This window comes from Punica granatum, chromosome 4 (assembly GCF_007655135.1).
Source record: "Punica granatum isolate Tunisia-2019 chromosome 4, ASM765513v2, whole genome shotgun sequence".
NCBI classification, from domain to species: Eukaryota; Viridiplantae; Streptophyta; class Magnoliopsida; order Myrtales; family Lythraceae; genus Punica; species Punica granatum.
In genome coordinates this window covers 6,181,161-6,196,943 of record NC_045130.1, presented here as the reverse complement: position 1 = coordinate 6,196,943, position 15,783 = coordinate 6,181,161, and the positions used below count along the sequence as shown (strand labels likewise).

Here is a 15,783-nt window from a genome sequence, read left to right as displayed (position 1 = left end):
GTGAAGCTCTTAACATGACATATCGTTCATCCTTGGCAGCTACCACATATACCTCAGTTTTTCTCCCATAATTTAGACATATTAATTTCAGTTATCTCCATTAGTATGAATTTAAGCAGTCGTTCCGAAAGATAAATTAAAGGGAAAAAGGGAAAAATCCCCTTCCGACTCGGAGTCCCCGGTCGATTCGGGATTGGAGCCGTCAATCGGCGACCCCGAGCCCTCCATCGAGGTCGCCGGTACCTCCTTCCCTTTCAATTTTCTTTATAGAACTAAAATGAAACAAAATGAAAAGTTGAGGATAGGAATGATAAAAGAAAAATATTTAGAACCAAAATGATTAAAATATTAATGATTGAGGTCTGAAAATGAAAAAAAAATTAACGCCGTCACCCTACGTCCAACGGAACAAATCACAAGGGAGTTAACCGTCTCAAATAAAAGAACATGGTGCGATTTGTTCCGAGTCCAAACCACAAGGCGAATTTTTATCTTTTTTTCCTAAATTAAATGAATTAACTGTTGAAGGAAAACCTAGGAAAAAGTTCAAACCCACGAAAGTGGTAAGAAGTATTAATCATATTAACAGCATGAATCTATTTTTAATTCATCAAATCAAGAACGATACAACAGCAGCAAGTTACTGCCTCAGTAGTTCAACATGTCCTCAAACACAACCTCTAGAACAATCTTACGTCCTCAAGTCTGAACTCAACCTCTCAAGCAATCTTACGGGTAGCGACTGCACAAGCTTATAAATAACAAACAACTAATTTAACTTGCTTAAGGGATATCAGAAGCAAACGCGCATATACAGCTTTTAAAAGAAAATTTGCCGTAAAAGGCCATATATCACAAGATTGAAATAGCGGAGAAACCTACATCACAATCCACAGATGACATTGCCATTTATCGTTCAACTCCATTTATGGCATTGCAACCAAGTTCTGTGCACTATCAAAATCCGAGATTCTTACACGGGCCAATGCTCTGACCATTGGAACTACAAAAGAACAAAGAGAGAAATCTGCAGACTTTTATTGGTTTAATTAATGAAAGGACTCACTGAACAAATCATTTCTTCAGAAGCATTGCACTGCACTGAGCCATTATCTTTGAAGCCCTTGTGATAGAATCGGTCATGTAAAAGTTCTCTACTGCGGTGCCAAAATCATTCGCACTCATCTTCTGCTTTACGTCTGGCCTCAACGTAGTGGTCGAGAAAGTGGCAGGCTCCCTCTCGTCCGCGCTCAATAGGTTTGGAGCCACGGTACTGATCCGAGACCGGATGGCGACAGGGGAATCATAAGGCAGCTGAACTCCTGCCACCTCAGACAGAGCCCGGATTATCTTCCAGTCATCTCTGGCATCCCCGACAGTAGGAACTGCAGGGACAGTCTGCTGAGCACACCCTTCAGTGTTCTCGTATGTCCCTTCCTTCTCAGTAAAAGCCGAGGAGGGAAGAATTATATTAGCACGATAAACACCGTGATCGCCATGATGCCCTTGATAGATCACGAATGCATCATCTGGGATATCCTTCAAGTCCACATCATCAGCACCCATCAAGTACACCAACTTTGCGGACTTGATGCTGTCAGCGGACTGTGGGACCAACCCAAGATCAAGTGCTGCTGCCTGAGCAGCATTCAGGAGCAGAACATTGTAACCATTCCAATCAGGCCTGACAGCTTTGACATTCTTGGCGATGGTCTCCACGGTGGATAAGATTGCATCTGAATCCTCCCTGTCAAAGAGGCCAGCACCGACAATGATGACGGGGTGCTTGGCATTCGACAGGATAGAAGAGAATGGGTGGCGGTTCTCTGCAATCTCAGTGAGAGTCTTTGGGCCCGTGCCAAGATGTTCGTGATCGTAGTTGAAATCTGTGGGAGGACCTACGTAGCCGACTTTAGCATGGGACTCCCGAACGGTCTTCCGGATCCTTGCATTCACCATCGCAGCTTCTACTCTTGGCTGGCAATAGAAAATTGCAACCGCAAAAGCAAGTAAGAATAAGAGAGAATGGAGTAAAAAGAAAACTTCAGATTCCCAAACCCAGGTTATTGCTTTGCAGAGACTGAAAGAATGAGGAACATGAGCGAGAATGTTCTAGATCATAATTTACTAACTCATTGGATTATGCAACGTCCTATAAATTTCAATCTATAATCTTCCTTCTTTTCAAGATGGGGCAAATGAAACGCTGAAAAACTGAGATATCAAATGGGTCAAATATCTAAGACAATTGTACCCCATAAGAGGAATGAAAACAGGCTTACCTGGGTTCCAACCAAAAGGAAAGCATCTGCCTTCTCAAGATTGGCAATGCCAGTATTCATTATGTATCCTGATCTCAGATCAGCATTTGGTAGCTTCACATTGCCTTCACTCAGCACATTATTTGACCCCATTCTGTTCAAGAAATCTTTAAGCGCTATCATAGATTCTGCATCAGCCAGTTTCCCAGCAATCCCCACAATCTGCTCAGGTGCAACCTTGTGGATGACATCAGCAACCATGGTGAGGGCATCACGCCAGCTCACGACCTTGAAGCGCCCGTCATCACCACGAATCATAGGGTCATTAAGCCTCTGCCTCTTTAGACCATCATAACAGAAACGAGTTTTGTCTGATATCCATTCCTCATTTATGTCCTACAACGTCAGCTTGATAAGGTAAGTGACCAGAACTACATGTTCGGGTTTGAAACATATACTCCAACTTGAGAAATGAAGAAACTAAAGGGGAAAATAACTTGAATAGAAGAAACAGCCTCTACAATAAGAAGAGACATAAATATCAACATGGTTACTGGCCAGGCAATTTGAGTTAAGATTTACCTCATTTAACCGAGGAATAATGCGCATGACCTCAGGGCCACGGCTATCAATTCGGATATTTGATCCCACTGCATCAGTAACATCAATGCTTTCTGTTCCCTTCAACTCCCAATTTCGAGCTTTAAATGCAAAAGGCTTTGAGGTGAGGGCTCCAACAGGACAAATATCTATTACATTTCCAGAAAGTTCACTTGTCATGAGCTTTTCAACATAAGTCCCTATTTCTTCTCCACTACCACGTCCTAGCATGCCGAGATCTTGAACTCCAGCAATCTCTGTTGCAAACCTCACGCACCTATGTAATAAAGTGGTCACATCAATCAGAAGTTGCGATATAGTTTGCAACAATGAGATGGAAATGCATCCGGCAATTTCCGTTGGATAAAACAAATTTCACGTATACTAACTACAGCTCATGAAACCAAAACTTACAAACATAAGCACCTAAGCAATGTAAATGGGGAATTAGACAATACCACAAGAAACTAGCAAAAGTAGAATTTGTAAAGGTGATAGATAAGCTTCTGACCTTGTGCACTGGATACAACGAGTCATCACAGTCTTCACCAAAGGACCAAGGTTCTTATCAACCACAGACCTCTTCACGTCAGTGAACCTTCCCCTGTCAGACCCAAAAGCCATCGACTGGTCCTGGAGATCACACTCTCCACCCTGATCGCAGATGGGACAATCAAGGGGGTGATTCATCAATAAAAACTCCATCACCCCTTCTCTCGCCTTCTTGGCAACTGGTGTATCAGTCTTGATCTTCATTCCTGTGCAATCAAAATCTTCCATGATCAGAACACCAGCGCAACAATATCTACTCCTCGGACAACGAGTAGGAGCTATTACGATGTTTTTATCTGGTTGAGTGTTCCCTCATGCAAGGAGCTCAAACTGATAGGGCAGAGGAAAATATCCAAAAACATAACTATTGGAAGACTCAATTACATCATGGCACTAGTGATCATCTTGGAAATATAATTTCATACTCACTGTCTTCATAAACCTACAACAATATAAGCTCACGACAGCGAAGGGGAAACACAAAAATAAGGGGGGCGCAGAGAATCGAACATGAGGGGCAATAAGAATCCAAGATTTCAAATTTGACTAAATTATGGCTTTAATAAACCCCCAACCAGACATCATAGGAGTAACTACACGGCAATTCCAAATGGGAACCAAATCAAAACCGTTCAAAGCATTTCATTCCACTAAATTCCAACTTCCAATAACAAAAATGGAGAAAAGCTCACTTTAAGATAGATTACCAGGAAGAGCAGGCATAGCGCAAGAAGCAACAGGCTTGGGCGACTTCTCGACCTCGACCAAGCACATACGGCAGTTTCCGGCAATCGATAGCCGGCTGTGGTAACAGAACCTGGGGATGTCAACTCCGGCGACCTCACAGGCCTGCAGGACAGTAAAGCCCTTGGGGATCTTGACGGGGTAGCCGTCGACGAACACCTCAATGGCATCCTCAGGGTTGGGGAAGTGGACCCGGGCGCCGCCGATGGGCTTCCTGGGAGGGAGATCCGGGGTGGGATCGGGCTGAGCCTGAGCCGCCGATGCCTCGGAGCTCTGGAGCTCGGGCGTGGAGACGATCGTGCGGGCAAATGCTGTGGCGGACCTAGGGTTTTGGAGGAGCTTAGCTCTAAGAGCCCTCGAAGCTAACAACCCCAGCCCCATTTCTACACAATTCGATCAGCTCAGTGAGCTCTCGTTCAGTCCGTCAATGGCGAAGAGTAAGACGAGATGTGAGCTCAGATTAGCTGCTCGCTGCCGATGGAGGATGAAAGAGGAACGCTATCGAGGGACTGGGTGGGCCGTGATGAGCACGCGCCTTACCATTTCTGGTTCTCCTCCACGAGAACGGCGAGTAGTCATAGGCTGTTCTGTACTGTCGGTTCCGTTAACCGACCCGGACCTTGGACTTTTCTCCAAGGCCCAGCCCAATAAAGGACTCCTATTGGGCCTCTCAGGCCCATTGAGGATTGGGCCTTTAAGAACCCACCAGAGTCGCGTTCAAATTTAAGCGGGAGTCCCAACCGAAGGCAACTGCCCTTACAAACTTCTTGAACCAAACCAACTGAATTCGATCAGTTAGGAGTTAGGACCCCTCAGCTCAGTCCCCACTCTCTGCACGCAGCCGATCTCCCAGCAGCTGCGGGACCATCCATCTCAAGATCAAGAACAAGAAATGTCGATCCCGATCCTCCATTCCTGCAGGAAGCGCAAGCGCCGCCCAAAGCTTTTCAGCTTCCACACATTCGCGAATCCGGGCTGCCCAATCAGACCCACTGCGCTGTTCCGTGACAACATCTGCCTCTTCCTGCAAGAATGCACCATGCCCGAGGACTACTCCCTCGATGGGATGCCAGTTTGGTGCACCCTCCTAATGCACAATAAGAAGAGCTTCGCGGTCCCATTCTATGTTGTCCAAGAGAATGTCGAGGAGTCCTCCCACTCATTCTGCGAGCACTGCCGATTAGCCGGTGTGATCACCTCCCTCCAGGATTTTTCTTTATCAATGTCGATTCTGATTTCTTGCACAATTAGCTATGAAGGGTCTCTTTATTTCAGGTTCAGTTTCTTGCAGCTTGTTCCGTTTCCATCCATTGATTTGTTTCAATCTTGTTCGGGTTGATTAAGGTTGGAGCAATCATTTCGTATCAAGGAGGAGGTACCATATGATAATTCCAACGGATGGTGCCTGGAATAAGCCACTTGAACCCAATGCCCTTGATCTCCCCAATCATCTGCTTCATGGTCTGATCCACGGGAACGGGTTTGGCCATTTGATATGCATCAATGGCATCGAAGGGGGCTCAAAGTATCTCTGCGGCCGTGAGATCATGGATCTGTGGGACCGGATCTGCTCAATCCTATGTGCCAGGTAAAATAAACGAACCTGAACCGCACAGACAGATTTGCTGACTTTTGTAAATTTATTGACTACTGAAGGAACTTGATAATTTTGCAGGAAAATTACAGTCGAAGATGTGTCAAAAAAGCGGTGCATGGATCTTCGGCTTTTATACGGGGTAGCTTATGGGCACTCATGGTTCGGGAGGTGGGGTTACAGATTCTTGAGAGGGAGCTTTGGAGTAAAAGAGAACAAATACTGCAAAGCAATTGAACTGTTAAGTTCACTGGAACTCGAAAAGATTTTAGAGGAGTTCAGGGGTCGGAAGCAATCAAAAGAGATCAAGACGATTGTGCAATTCTACAGAGATATGAGTGAAGCTACTCTGATCACAATCAGAGACCTCTTGAGGTTCATATTGACTGTTAAGTCCCGTGTCGTGCTGAAGACTAAACTGATCAAGGCTTGTCCATCGCCTGATTCGAAACCAGTGGATCGATTTGGAGGCCTTCACAAGAAGAATCTTATCAAAGTCAAGCCCCTGCGGTATAGGAAATTCGCTGCCGCGATATCAGATATGGACACTCGGTGGCCTGCTAGACGGCTTGAACAAGCTGCAGAAGTCATTGTCAACGCATTGCTAGAGAAGAGAGCAGACGGGTCAGGCCACAACGGGATGACCCGACAGGATGTGCGGGATGCAGCTCGGGCTCACATTGGTGATACGGGCCTCCTAGATAATGTCCTAAAATCGCTGAACAATGTGATTGTTGGGAATTACGTCGTCTGTCGGGCAGTGAATCCAGTGACGAGGATTCTTGAGTACACGGTCCATGAGCTCCGCGCTACAGAGCCCAATGCCTCAGAAGTGCAAGGGGTGATGGCAGTTCAGGACAGGTTTTCTTCAGCGGTTCCAACAGCCGGAGGCGATGCTTATGATGATTTGGTCTACATGTACAAGAATGTGCTGTTGAACTACCCTGAATCATCAGATGGTCCAGTGGCAGCAGCCGTCAAGGCAGTACTTGACAGCAAACACTTTGCAAAGGAGTGGCCATTTCGGGACGAGGAGGAAGAGTTTCTAACTTTTATCTGCAATCTCTTACCCAGGGAACTTGGGATTCATGATAAGCACAGTACCATAGTTAAACGCCCACCTGGTGAGATTGTTTCGGTTCCCTTACACGCCACGGTCAGAGACCTGAAGCTGGCAGCTCAGAGTGCATTTCGGGACACATACTTCATTTTCGAGAGGCTCGTGGTGCAAGAGATCGAATCCATGGAGGAACTGGAGGATGAGGAGGTTCTTTTCGGGGTCATAGAGTCGGGTGTGGAGGTTTGGGTTAGAGGGACTGGGGCGGACATGAGCACGCAGTTCAAGTACGAGGGTGGGGCTCAGAACTGGAAGGTGAGATGTGAATGCGGGGCTCAGGATGATGACGGGGAGAGGATGGTGGCATGCGATATCTGCGAGGTGTGGCAGCACACAAGGTGCTGTGGAATCAATGATCGAGAGAGTGTCCCACCGTTGTTCGTCTGCTCGACCTGCTGCGGCTCTGTGGTAGGGTCCAGAAGCAGGCACGAAGATGAGGTCTTTGATTTTGAGCAGTCCAGCATCACGAGTGAGTTCGAACATTTCGGATCCTTCCTGCTGCCTCCGGAGTTGGACTATCTGAATGAGATGGAGCTCCCATACTAAAACATCTACGTCTACCACAAATCATCATTTTCCATATCCGTCTGCCTGTTCCTTTTAGGCCGACCCCGGAGTATGTTGTTAATCATCTTTCATCTTTGCCCATCAAAGCCGATGCACTGGTCATTCTTGGCATTTACTCTTGTTGATTTTTTGCCAGTGGGTTACTAAAGAACCAAGAATGTAAATCCGTCCTTATTAACATCGACTGCAGGCGTGTCCTAATGAAGTGAAAGCTCTAGTTCGAAAACTGTAAATTTGATACATAGAGTATGTCATTGATGTTGAAGTCCCGATCAGGCGGGAAGATGTTCTGCGATCATTGATGCTTGTTGCTTACCTTTAAGGCCCATTAGCTCCAGATGGGAAGGCGATTTCACTGAACATTCATGTTTAGCAAGCTCGACCACCCTAACTGGCTTTCCAACTGAACATCGATTCCTGGATATCGGTTCCCTTAAATTCGCTAGAGTCATCTTCCCAAAGCACATTGATTCACATTACTATAAGGCATGGCACCAGGAATACAGATGAAACACATTTTAGGAACAAAAATATTTTCACGTAAAAAGAAGAAGAAAGTTTTGTTTGACACCTATCGCCAAGAGTTCTTTAGAGGCTTCTCTAGCAATGCCGAGAAGTACATCTCCTGGAGCTCCAGGCTGCGGTCGAGTTTCCTCCCCACGACCCACTTTAACTTGTTGAACCCAATGCTTTCGATGAGCGGGGCATAAACCTGGTCATACTGCTCTTGCACGCAGAAGAAATGGTCGAGCCAAAACAAACCTCCTGGTCTGAGGACTCTATAGATATCGAGCATCAAGAAATGCAACAGAGTTGTTGGGATCCAGTTGCTTAGGACGTGCATTGAGTGGACGATGTCGAGGGTGTTGTCAAAGAAAGGAAGCCTCTGGGATATGCTGATGTATGAGGGGACAACTCCTCTTGATGCTATGAAGCTACTGAAGGGGCCATTCAAGTTCATGGATGTGGTTATGATGGTTATGTTCCTCTGCCTCATTCTCACTGCAAAGGTGGCCACGCCACCCCCGATGTCCAGCCCGATTCGTATTGTCCCAGGTTTCTTAGTCAACAAGACTTCGTCAATGGTGAAATCAATCCCCCCATTGCTCCGTGTAGCTGACCACCAAGTCTTCTCGGCTCCCTCAAGATCAAAGCAGTCCTTGCAGTCATCGAAGCCCTTCTGCCTATGCTTACGATTGATGAGGCAATCATAGTTCTTGCACGTGTAGGCAGTCCAGACAACTGACGAGTCCAATGGTGTCGTCCACAGGCTTTTTGGAAGAGGGTGGGGCTCTACAGAGTCAGCGGGGGCAGCCGGACGGCATCTGTGCCTGGGGAGTGGCTCGCAGCCTTTGAGGAGAAGCTTCTGGGCGAGGAGCTCATCATCGGGGCAGGAGCCATTCACTCTGTAGGACATGTACCGGCGGAGCAGCTCTGGGAACTGGGTACAAGGCTGGCCTACTGGAGCAAACATTGTGTCTGAATCAAAGTTTGGGTTGACGCCGAAGGGAAGCAAGTTCCCTGGACAATGGGAGTAAGCTCAGTTTCACTATATATACTCGCAAATAAGGTGAAAATCAACCTGAATGATCTAAAAGTTAAGCTTATAGATAAAGGCTTCTAGTAACTCAGCAAGTCATATGTATGTCCTAAAATGTACTACGTTGTGTTATCCGGACATTGTTAAGCGAGCGGTGTTCCTCATAAGCCAAACGCTAATTTTAACAATCTCCTCCCACAACGAACACGATTTGATACATGCATATATAAAAATAAATAAATAAATATATATATATATATATACATACACACACATACATACATGTGCCAAATAAAAAACAACGGTGATTAACAAGCTAGCTAGGAATCGAAAATAGAACTAGTCCCAAAAGCATGTCATGAAAAACCGATTATGATCTTCCTAGAAGCATTCATTTAGAGGGGACAATGGATATATAGATCATTCTGTGGCAATCAACCCGTACAAACCTGAAGTGAAAGCAAGAAACTCGGGCGGGAGGTCATCTGTATTTGCAGCAGCAGTCGAGGTCGTCTCGGGGACTGGGGAACGAGCAGAAGCGGTGGCAGTGTTAGCTCTCGTAGGAAAGAGGGAAGGGATGAGAGAGCAGGAGGAGTTGAAAAAGGCCGAGGAGAGGAAGAGAGTGAGGAGGTTTGTGAACAGCAAGAGGAAGTGGAAGAAGAGGTTTGTGGAGAGAAGCCTTGGCTTATGAGGAGACTCCACGCCCATAGATTGACTGATCTGAACCAACCACTGGCTATTGCTTCAGTGGGAAGGTCTCTTGCAGTTGAAGATTGGAAGGGAGGAGTTGCCTCAATATCTTTATACTGTCCGCAGTCACCTCAGTCGATCCTCGGAGTTTCCTTAACTTATATATGTCGTACTAGAAGTAGAAACGTGACCGGGATTTTCGGAATGCAGAACTAACTCCAAAGGGGTCTTAAATAATGTACAGCGAAATTTCAGTCGATGTTCGAGCTGCATATATAATCAATGCAAAGGGGACTAAAGACAAGGATCGTTTGCTTCAGAAACAAGTAGAGAAGAACGCTAAAGACGCGAAGTGTAGAAAGTCAACACTCAAACAACCTGTCCTATGCAGAATCCCAACATTTACCTGAGAATATCTACTTCTCACAGGTTCTTGTAAGAGGGAAATTAATATCGTTTTGGTATCGATTGGCACCTATGTCCTAATACTGCTACTGAGACATCATATCATATTATAGACGTAAACAAAGTTCATGAGAATTTCGCTTTGATGCCCAGGCACGGTACATTATATTATATATATGAAGGTTGTGGCCATAATTGGATATACATCGGTAGAATCTGAATTCCTGACAGTAAAATATTTGCAGAAATGGATGAAGCAATTATGATCTCCTAGGGAAGGCCCTTTTATTCTTTCTTTTTTTTTTAAATCCGGATGATATGGGGCAAGTGCCTAGAAAACAAAGAAAACAAGAACAACTAAAAGTTATGTGATAATAAATGTGAGGTATGGAGACGCCAATAATATTGTCAAAAAGTAACGCGCTAATATCAACGGATAGGGATGAAGAACAACAAATAGGTGGAGAGCTTTCCTTGCAAGTCAATCCACGCATGAATTTCCTTACTATAGGTGTGTTCAACTCTGACATTCCAAGATCTGTCAAGGAGTTCACATATGGGTTGAACCAAAGTTGCTAATTGTGGTAACAATATGAGTTAATTCAAGCGGTTTGGCACTTCTCGAGTTCGAGTTCTTGTGAATGTAAAAAAATTCACATTGTAAGATATTTACTCTTTAGTGAGCCGACCCGACTCGACTGGATTAGTCGGGACCAATTGAATTTTTGAATATTAGAGTTCGGGTAAAAATAAAAATTGCTAATTGTGGTGCATAAGGAAACAAAAACCTGAATTCCTGGCCATAAAATATTTGCAAAAATGGATGGAATATGGAAATATGAGATTCTAGGGAAGGCCCTTTTACTATTAGATGCATAGACACAAATTAACGTACGCAATGTGGCAAGAATTTAATTAATCGATTTTCAGAATTTACGTGGATCTGTTCACGAGGCCATGTACTTAATGCCAAATCCAATATTCACCGAACCTTTAATTAAGAGAGAGAGAGAGAGAGAGAGAGAGAGTTGACAATGCCGAGGAGCCTCGGGTCAAGATAGACCCGCATGTGAAGATATATATATATATATATATATATACAAACACACGAGCCCCATAGATGTCATTCACGGCCTTTCGTACGTATACACGAAGATCATAAATACCATGTAGATCTAATTTCTAGCTAGCCAAGTTTATTTATCATCGGTGAAAGAATCGGTTAGATGGGATCGTTTGCTCCTGGGAGCAGATTGACTCGTGCTCTGATAATGCAGGTTGAGTCGAATGGTTTTTCATCAGCCGGACGTGAAATTCGTAAGTTCATAACCATGCGATCCCCGAAATATCAACTATGACCATGCGTATAGTTGGAAAGGAACATGGATCGAGTCGGTCTTATATGGAGACTTTGAAAGGGCAGGGGAGCCTAATAACGTGGGCTCGGTAACTCCATGATAAGGGCCACAGGAAAAGCCTGAAAGGCATGACTGATTTCAAAGTCCAATTTGGGAACTGGACCTCTCCAATTTCTCCCTGGCAGTCCAAATCTGCTGGGAAATCGTCCTAATTATCGGCAAGCCGGCAAGTAAATTTGGTTCTAATCAAGCGAAGACGAGTATTAATTTTCGTAAAATTCGAGTGAGCGGTCGGGAAGAGAGGAGGTCGAAAGCACCCCGGACATGTTAATTAGCAAATGTACTCGTCTAGTTAACATTTTCGATCAACTTGCTCAGAGAAATAAAAGACATTATTATTATTATATATTGTCATGGAGCACATAATCTTATTGATTTTTGTATCAAATTCCCAAAAATGAGCAAGGGATTTTTTTTTTTTTAGGGGAAATTCTATCTTGATCCTCGGCCACAAGAATACGTGAAGAGAACGTCGAGGGACAATTACAAACCATCAAATGAGAGCAATTCCCTTTTTTTGCCTCAAATTGACAGACAAACCACAATCTCCTGGAGATTGTGTCTCATTCGGGGCTTCCCCTCTTTTCTAACGTACTGTGCCAGTTTCACCTCAGCAGTATATTTGAACTTGCTATAATCGTCGAATCAACTTGTACATATTATGAATAAATTTTTTTTTAAAAAAAGTTAATTAAGAAACCCGGATAATATATTCCCTAAAAAATATCTCTATATGATAGTCTTTTTTTTCGATTATACCATAGTATTCATAAATCCAACAGGTTATGATTAATTCAATTTGCACCAAGTTGGTCTACTATAAGGGGTGAATCTAGCTCTCCAAATCAAGAATTTTTTTCTCTCACGAGATTCGAATCCAAAACCTTATTTAAACGGAACAAGTGCTGAACTATTTAAATCAATCCTTATCGGTTAGCCCGTGTCAATACCATGACAATGGCCATTCATCGATCAAATGCTCGGGAGTTAAGAGAGATCATTTTTAGTTTTAATTGGAAGAAGAGAAAGCTTATACCGATTGAGAGCTACACTCTTATCTTCGCTTGAGCTGGATTCTTTTTTCTATTGCATGCATATGATCGTCATTAATTTCTCATTAGTGTATATAGATAAAAATATGATGGTATTTTTATTTTATTTTTTTGCTCAAGTAGTCAAGCGGACCTTTTATTAATCCGCCGCAAAAACGGATACATGAAAAGTGTCCAATCAGAAATTAAAAGAACGGAAATAAACTACAAAGGATAAAAAGAACGTCAAAGAAGAACATATACAATTGTAGTTTGCTATCTTAAAACCATGTACGATCATTACCTACTAATAATATTTCATCGTGGACCCCAATAGTAATAAAAAATGAGGACTTCCTAAATCCACGAAGGAATTCTACTCCATAATGAAGTAGGGTAGTCAGGATATCTCGTATCCGAGCGCAAGATTCCACTAACAATCATTATCAACAGACATAATCAGTCGACCTAACCCTTAACAGCTCAAACCTTAAGTAATCAAATCAAGGAAGCTTAATGCCTCCTTGATTGGTTCGTACCAACGATCACAATAGGGCTCTAAGTAATCGAGGGAGCCAAAGACACCTTGATCGGTTTAGACTAGCGATCACAACAGGAGTCGAGACCTGTAAAAACCAACACCAAACGGAGCGAGCCACAAAAGATCGACTTTGCAAGCGGGAGGTAAGACTAACATACTGACAACGCGATTGTGAGTTAAGGTGGGTGAGGATACTATCGAGGGAAGAAGACAGAGAGGCCGAGAGAAGAACCTGTCACCGGTGAGAAAGGTGGAAAAACCGATCGGTCCAGGTCAAGTCGGAGGTGATGTGCAGCCCATGCATGCTGCCACCACCAAAACGAGCAGATCAAGGCTGTTGGTCGACACCAGCCGCAGTCACCACCGCGTGGGCCACCACTCAGGAAGGGAGTCGCTGCAAAATCACCGGAGGGGAGGGGGAGACGACCACCACATGCACCTTACTGAAGACAGGAAGGAAAGGGGTACCATCTCCATGAAAATCGAGGGCGGAGACATCGAGGAAGCCACAAAGGTGTGACAACAGCTTCGGAGTCGACCCAATGAAGGGGAAGCTTTGGCATGCCTAGAAAGTCGATCTCAACCTCGAAATCGATTTTAGCTTCTGGTATGCTTGAACGCTATGCTAGTGCCGCTTTCTCTTCCTATGCATCTTGACCGATTAGAAAGGGAGGGGAAGGAGAGTAAGGGAGAAAGGAAAACACCACCACCGGAAGAGAGAGAGGTCTCAAGCGACGATGCTCGATGAGTCCGACTGAAGCCGGACGCGCCGGTGAAAGGGCAGAAAGGGCATGGGGGTGTTGGTTTGTAACTTTGTATGGTGGGGATCGAAACATAAAATAAAACGGTATTACGATATGTATGCGTACATCTTAGATTCTCTACCATAATTGCATGAAAAAGTATAGGTTTGGCTAGTACCAGATTTTTATGTGATTGATTGATAAAAATATGCAGCCAGATCAATTCAGCCAAAAGAAAAAAGAAGACAGATCAGATAGAGGAGGGACAGAAGAGAATAATCAATAATGTCCCTTTTTTCATGTATAAATAAATGGAAAGAGTCGTGGGGTTAATTGATTGCAATTCCCTCAAGGAAATGAAGACATGAATTCATTGGGACGTGAAGGAGAAAAAAAGGTTTACATTATAGATTCGGTGAGAAAATTTTCCAAGGACGACTTTCTCTTACTATTTTTTTGGGCATGTATCCTGAAATTCAAAGTTTACTGAGGGTAAAATTTTTCAAACGTGAATTATCTTCATTCACAATATTTCTTATTTAAAGGAAACAAGTGTCGAACCATTTAAACTAATCCGCATTGATCCTTGTTTACTAATTTTAAGTCGGGATGAATTACAATAGAATCATTCGGAATAATTAGATTGAAATCTTAAAAGTTGAATCTCATTTAGTGAAATATTGTAAAATTCTCGGTTTTACTAATAAAATTTTAAAATTCAATACCTGATACTGAAATATATAGAGGTAATATATTACACCCCAATTGTAAGATTATGAGAAATTTTTTCTTTTTTGGGGGGGGGGGGGGGGGGGGGGGGGGTAATTATCATATGACAGTGTATAAGTTTGAGAAGCTGGTTGGGTTCCAAGAACAAACTAAAACAGAAATAACTTATATAAAAATAAAATATAAATTAGTGAAAAAAAAAAAGAAGAAACAAGAAGAAGACAGGTGAACAAAGCAAGAAGGAAAATAAATTGACAGCTGAAAAGATGCTTTGGTAAATGAGATGTGAGAAGAAGAACGTGAGGCCACGTGTTTATGTGCGACTTTGCCCACAGCCCCATCCATTCATGCATCCAATAAAATAATTTTAATTTCCCCATGGCAATAGCTCACATGCCCATGTTCCAACAAAACCCCCCCCCCCCCCCCCCCCCCCCCCCCCCCCCCCCCAAAACACCCACAATACTAATTTCCCAATTTCAATAAAAATAATTATTTTCTTTTTCTCACATTGATATGTGAAGCATAAATATGATAAGATCGGACACATGATCTCAGAACGCTTGAAAGCTAAATGACAGTTTCACATATTTATTTTAAATTTTTTATTATACTTTTAATATGTTTTATGATAGAATTTAAGTAAAACAAAATTTTTTATAATTATTTTATTAGATATCATTAGTTATTTAGGCTTTGTTTGGAAATGGAGTGACTATAAATAATTATATTTATTTAGAATTGTAATGATTGTATTGTTAAATTATGAAAAAAAGTGAGAAAAAGTAATGAATAATTGAGAGAATTTAGTATTAAAAATTGAATAGTTAAAAAATTAAAAAAGAAAAAAAAATAATTGTGTAGTTGAATTGAAGATAAGCGGAGTAAAGTTAAAAAAAAAACTCCAAAACCAAACATGCTTAATATTTGATAAATATCAAATTTTTGAACTTTAAATTTGAATGAATGATTTTTTTTGGATAAAATATTAATATTACATAATATTTTTTAAACTTTTTGAAAAAGATTACATTATCTATGAATATTTCGTAATCTTGAAATTTTTTTGTTTAAAATAAAAAAAAATCTTATCTAAACCTATCAATGATATAACAATATTTAATATATTATGATGATATATTGCTACGTGAATGATTTTAATATAGTTTACATAATTTATTGGTCATATATAATATATTTCTAATACAATATTTATTTTTATTTATTGTAAATTATGATTTATAATAGCTT

General features: G+C 42.5%; 3 protein-coding genes across 3 annotated transcripts; 1 reads left to right on the top strand and 2 right to left on the bottom strand.

Annotated features, from left to right (window-relative positions):
• Positions 1-814: 814 nt before the first annotated feature.
• LOC116204516 (NADH dehydrogenase [ubiquinone] iron-sulfur protein 1, mitochondrial) lies at positions 815-4,712 on the bottom strand. The gene is made up of 5 exons (XM_031536644.1): positions 4,121-4,712; positions 3,373-3,619; positions 2,844-3,138; positions 2,283-2,657; positions 815-1,977 (listed from the first exon to the last, which is right to left on the bottom strand). Exons 1-5 carry the CDS (start codon positions 4,536-4,538, stop codon positions 1,075-1,077), a joined length of 2,238 nt encoding a protein of 745 aa, XP_031392504.1. The 5' UTR covers positions 4,539-4,712; the 3' UTR covers positions 815-1,074.
• LOC116203241 (PHD finger protein MALE MEIOCYTE DEATH 1) lies at positions 4,635-7,457 on the top strand. Its single transcript, XM_031534919.1, has 4 exons — positions 4,635-4,724; positions 4,999-5,344; positions 5,502-5,745; positions 5,833-7,457. The coding sequence occupies exons 1-4, from the start codon at positions 4,635-4,637 to the stop codon at positions 7,412-7,414; spliced, it is 2,262 nt and encodes a 753-aa protein (XP_031390779.1). The 3' UTR covers positions 7,415-7,457.
• A 435-nt stretch (positions 7,458-7,892) lies between these two features.
• Positions 7,893-9,804, bottom strand: LOC116205578 (probable methyltransferase PMT19). The gene is made up of 2 exons (XM_031538205.1): positions 9,425-9,804; positions 7,893-8,956 (listed from the first exon to the last, which is right to left on the bottom strand). Exons 1-2 carry the CDS (start codon positions 9,681-9,683, stop codon positions 8,007-8,009), a joined length of 1,209 nt encoding a protein of 402 aa, XP_031394065.1. The 5' UTR covers positions 9,684-9,804; the 3' UTR covers positions 7,893-8,006.
• Positions 9,805-15,783: the final 5,979 nt, after the last annotated feature.